General features: G+C 62.5%; 1 protein-coding gene across 1 annotated transcript in view; it reads right to left on the reverse strand.

Moving 5' to 3' along the window:
• Window positions 1–4,789, reverse strand: part of LOC110391330 (antigen WC1.1-like) — a 12,719-nt gene extending 7,930 nt beyond the window's left edge. Inside the window, exons 1-12 of the mRNA XM_021383154.1 lie at window positions 4,197–4,789; window positions 3,769–4,086; window positions 3,380–3,694; window positions 2,998–3,300; window positions 2,600–2,914; window positions 2,208–2,522; window positions 1,829–2,137; window positions 1,402–1,752; window positions 1,139–1,285; window positions 964–1,053; window positions 802–885; window positions 518–648 (exon numbers count right to left, since the gene is read on the reverse strand). Coding sequence (XP_021238829.1) covers window positions 518–648; window positions 802–885; window positions 964–1,053; window positions 1,139–1,285; window positions 1,402–1,752; window positions 1,829–2,137; window positions 2,208–2,522; window positions 2,600–2,914; window positions 2,998–3,300; window positions 3,380–3,694; window positions 3,769–4,086; window positions 4,197–4,251 — 2,733 coding nt within the window. The 5' untranslated portion in view covers window positions 4,252–4,789. The remainder of the gene's footprint in view (window positions 1–517; window positions 649–801; window positions 886–963; window positions 1,054–1,138; window positions 1,286–1,401; window positions 1,753–1,828; window positions 2,138–2,207; window positions 2,523–2,599; window positions 2,915–2,997; window positions 3,301–3,379; window positions 3,695–3,768; window positions 4,087–4,196) is intronic.
• Window positions 4,790–5,021: the final 232 nt, after the last annotated feature.

Here is a 5,021-nt window from a genome sequence, read left to right on the forward strand (position 1 = left end):
TGCCGGGTGAAACCACAGCGTGTGGCAGCGTGCCTGCACCTGTGTGCCTGTGGGACACGCGGTCCTTGTTATCCTTCCCCTGCAGTGCAGCAGTCATGGGAGTCATCCCACCTCATCTCCATGAGCTTTCCCACTCTTTCCTTTGTTTCCTCGATGCCCAGAGCCGAAGGGGATATCTCTGAAATCCAGGTTTGCCCCACAGCCCTGAGGGAAGGCTGATAGACTCAGGTAGAGGAGCCAAGGCTGGAAGTGAGTTTCCACTCAGATTGGGGGTTTTAATAAAGAAGAGATACTCATAAGGAAAGAGTTACAGAAAATAATTTTGAAAAAGCTGACAAGCTGTTGTGTCACAGGTACAGGAAGGAGAATGGAACAGTTTGATACTGTTCTGTGTGCCAGGCAGGGAGAGGTGATGCTGCCAAGGCCAGAGCCACCCCTTCTTCAGGACAGAGGCTCCTGTTCCAGCCATGTCCCCACAGCCTGCTCACAGCGATGTCCCCAGCGCACTGAAACCAACGTCATCATAACCCATGTCCTCGGCGGGCTGTGCCGGGGCATCCCCAGTAGGGGGAGAGGGGGACACCTCCGGCACAGCCATAGCATCATCGTAGCCATGCGAGGGGCTGTGCTGGGGCTGGGCAGGGGAGTCTGCGAAAGACAAAGAGAGGCCGGTGGTGAGGACACAGCCAGGAGGGGCTGCGCGCCCACGCCTCCCCACCAGCGCTGTTTGGCTATGTCCCCTCAGAAGGGTGCCCGCTGCCTTTCTATAATCACAGTGCACCTCTGTGCCTGTGCCCCTACCTGGGGACACCTGGAGGTCACTCTCCTCACCACCATCCCCAAGGTAATCTGACATCTTTGTTCCTGAGACTTGGGACAGGGAGCCTGCAGGGGAGGAACGGCCTTGGGGACACAAAACGGGATGGGGACAGCCCCAGGCCGCGGGGACCATCCCACTCCCACCTGTGCGGCTGGGCACCTCCTGGTACTCAGGCATCAGGCTGTAGTCAAGCTCCTCATACACAACCTCGGAGGCAGCATCCTTGCTGGGGCCTGCAAGGCAGCGTGCATGGCACCGGTGTCCCTGATGTCCCCAAGGCACTGCCCCGTGGTGGGGGACCGCCAGAGCGGTGCCCACCTTGGCACTGGGCTCGTGCGCGGTGTGCCTGCACAGCCAGGACGGCCAGGGCCAGGCACAGCAGCATCCCCAGGATCACACACAGCACCATGAGCGCTGACAAGCTCACAGGTGCTGCTGTCAGTGGGACAGCGCTGTGGGTGAGAGCTGCGGGGCAAAGATAGGAAACGTGAGGCCCCATGGGGATCCCATGGCAGCAGTTAGAGGACAGTGACCATGGACAGAGCCATCTGGTGAGGTGACTCTGTCGTGGCAGCTGCTACCTGAGGCTGGGCTGGTGGCCTCACTCCTGTCCCTGGTGTCCTCTTCACATGCGATGTAGGTGATCCCGGTGGGGTCACATTCCTGCAGCTGCCAGGGTGCCGAGGGGCAGCGCCAGAGCGAGCGGGCCCCCTCCTCACAACTCACCCAGCTCAGCCAGGCAGGATCTGAGCCCTGTGCAGGGACAGCCTCCAGACTCCCCCCAGTGCCGCATCCCAGCTGGCGGCAGACAGCAGCGGCCGTGGCCAGACTGGTGCCATTGGCGCAAACACGACCCCACGTCCCCTCATGCAGCACTTCCAGGTACCCTCTGCATCTGCTGCTTTCCCCTGTCAGCCGCAGGTCCAGCAGCCCTGCAACGAGGTCAGGGGATCACTGAACCCTGAGAGTGGTGGGACTGCTCCCATCCAGAGGGATGGTGACACTCACCTGAGCACACAGCACCCGCACCACCACCAAGCCAGCAGCCACGCTGCGGAGGGGCCGGGCAGTGCCAGAGAGCATCCTCTGTCCCAGAGCAGCCCCCAGCACCCAGCCACAGCGTCCCAGTGCCAGGCCCAAAGCGCTCAGAGCCAGCTGCCTCCAGAGCCCATCCGCAGCCCAGCTGGTGGCAGACGACGGTGGCATCCTGCAGGGTCCAGGTGTCCTGGCAGACGGTGCCCCAGGTGCCCTCGCTGTACACCTCCACCCTGCCAGCACAGCGCCCGGGGCCTCCTGCCAGCCTCAGCTGCCGGCTGCCTGCATGGGAGGGAAGGGCTGGAGCTGGAGATGGCAGCGTGATGCCCAAAGACCTTCCCAGTGCACTCACCAGAGCAGGCAACGGACAACTCCTCAGGGCTGTGGCTGGGCTCAGTGGCCATCCCGGAAGCATTACAGTGTGCCAGGAGCTCCTCGGTGCCAACACACTGCAGCTCCTGCAGCTCCATGGGGCCCGAGCTAGTGGCCAGCACAGCATAGATTTTCTCAGGCACACCGCAGCCCAGCTGCCGACACACCACAGTGGCAGTGCCATTGTCCCACAGCCCCACAGACACACGGGCCCAGACACCAGGGCGCATGGCCACCTCCAGCCGTCCATCACACCGGCTCTCCCCACCGTGGAGCCGCAGGGGCTCTGTGACACCTGCAAAAGCCTGGTTGTGCTGTGGGGACGGGGTGTGCTCCCCACCTGCTGGGGGTACACATGGCCCTCACACCCACCTGAGCAGTTGATGGCAGCTGTTTGCCCAGGGGGGCAGGCGGGCTGCCCCAGCACCTCCATGGGGCACTCGCCTGGGTGCCGCTCGCTCCCGCTGCAGCTGAGGGCATCATGCAGCACCATCCCAGTCCCTGTCCCAAACTGGCCTGGTGGGGGGAGGGAGACAGCAGAGCCACAGCCCAGATGGTGGCAGAGGACGTGGGCGTCAGGCAGGTCCCAGGCAGTGGCACACAGAGGGCTCCAAACCCCTCGTGCATCCACCTCCACTCGCCCAGTGCAGAGTGAGTCTCCATCCGCCAGCCGGAACCCAGTGTAGGCTGCAGCAGAGAGAGGGTGCTGGGGTTGGAGGAGCAACCCACACTGCACAGAGCTGATGCAGTGCCACAGCACAAATGCTTACGAGAGCAGATGATGGCAGCAGGTTGAGTGCAGTTCTTGATTTCGGGAGGCTGCCGTGTGCAAGCAGACAGGAGGGGCTCAGTGCCGTTGCACTTGAAGGCATTGTCCCAGAATGGCCCCGCTGCTGCTCCAAAATGCCCGGCCCCGGGTAGGGCCAGCACTGTACCACAGCCCAGCTCCCTGCAGATGACCTGGGCGGCCATGAGGTCCACATGGCTGTGGCAGACACTGACCCAGGCGCGGCCCTGCCGCACCTCCAGCCGCCCCGAGCAGGCACTGTCCCCTCCGACCAGCCGGGAGAACCCTGCTGGGAGAGGTGGGTTGCTGACATGGGGGATGTGGACAATGGGCTCCCTGTGGTGCCGCATGCCCCCGGCTCTCACCTTGGCAGACCACAGTGGCGTTATAATCATAAGGTTCATTGTAGGGACCCCAGCCCTTAATGTTGCAATCCCAGATGGCCTTCTCGTTCCCATTGCAGTTGACAAAGGCCAACATTGCAGGACTGTTGGCTTGCAAATCTCGCCAGGTGAACTTGGTGTCAGCAGCTGAGCCACAGCCCAGCTGCTGGCACACCACCTCAGCATCATTCATGTTCCAGGCATCATCGTACACCGTGCCCCAGCGTCCTCGCAGCTTCACCTCCACTCTCCCCTCGCAGGGTCCCCTGCCATCCACCAGCCGCAGCTCCAGCGCCTCTGCATCAGGGACTTGTCTCAGCCCATCCAAGGGGTCCTGACACAATGTTTCCATTCCAGCCACCCCAGCTCACCTGTGCAGATCACTCCCACGTCCCACTCATGGCCACAGAAGTGCTTGCCCCAGCCAAAGTTGTAGCAGTCCTGCAGGGTGGCCTCAGTGCCAAGGCAGTAGGGATGCAGCCAGATGCGTCCCTTGCCCTGCCCGAATGGGGAGTATGGGGAAGCATGGGCCACCGTGCCACAGCCCAGCTGCCGGCACACCACACCAGCCTCACGTGCACCCCACAGGGTGTCGTAGGTGCAGACGGAGCCCCATTCTCCCTCGTGCTTCACCTCCACCCGACCGGCACAACGCCCACCGCCATCCACGAGCCGCAGCACCTCGCTGCCTGTGGCCACCAGGAGAGGTGTCTGAGCCTGGGGGTTCCTGTCCCATGTCTGCAACCCTGCCCCTCTGCTTCCCCCATGACCCATAGCCACCCCCTGCCCCACAACTCACCCATGCAGAGCTGCACGCAGAGGAGCAGCCCCATCACACTGGCAGGCACCATCATGCCACACAGGCCCAGCCCAGAGCCTGAGATGGGGAGGGGGATATATAGGCAGCCCCTGGTGGCAGGAGCCAATGGGGATGGTGATGTATGGTGGGAGTCGTTATCAGCACGGTTATCTGCCGCCTGCCAGGGCCCAGCCTCCAATAACCTGCTTCATGCCCAAATATGAGGCTTGTCTCCGCTTCTGCTGTCACAGAGCCCTACAACGGGGGCTCACTACCTGCATGTCCCTGAGGTGAGCCAGCCTGCCCAGATGCTGTGTGTCCCTGCACTGGGGCTGGAGCTGAGGCTGTGTCCATGCGGAGTGGGTCCCCTCAGGGACAAGTGCGACCCCAAACAGGGTCTCCATCTGTACTCTAGTTCCCTCCCTATTATGGTGGGGTCCTAGAGCTGCCTTTGAGGTTCCTCAGGCAGTAGTGGGGTGAATAAGGTCCCCATGCTGGCCAGGACATGCACAAAAGGGCCAAGCCCGGCCCCTTGCATCAGGCAGTGGGACACGGCACTGCCAGCATCTGGGGACACAGAGCCCCCATATGCTCTCTGCAGCACAGGCAGGAGGACATGTGTTCCCCCACGTCAAGTGTCAACACCGACCGCATGCATCTGCCATGCCACCTGCACGGAAGCGATACGTGGCACAAAGTGATGCTCTTCGACTTGAGGCTGCAGCATGTGGGAAGGGGTCCCGCTCCCCCACTTTGGTATTGCTGTGCCAGGAGCAGACACAGGGACAGCTGCAGATTGCAGGAGTCCTAGGGGCATCCGGCTGC

This window comes from Numida meleagris, unplaced genomic scaffold (assembly GCF_002078875.1).
Source record: "Numida meleagris isolate 19003 breed g44 Domestic line unplaced genomic scaffold, NumMel1.0 unplaced_Scaffold351, whole genome shotgun sequence".
Lineage (NCBI taxonomy): Eukaryota > Metazoa > Chordata > Aves > Galliformes > Numididae > Numida > Numida meleagris.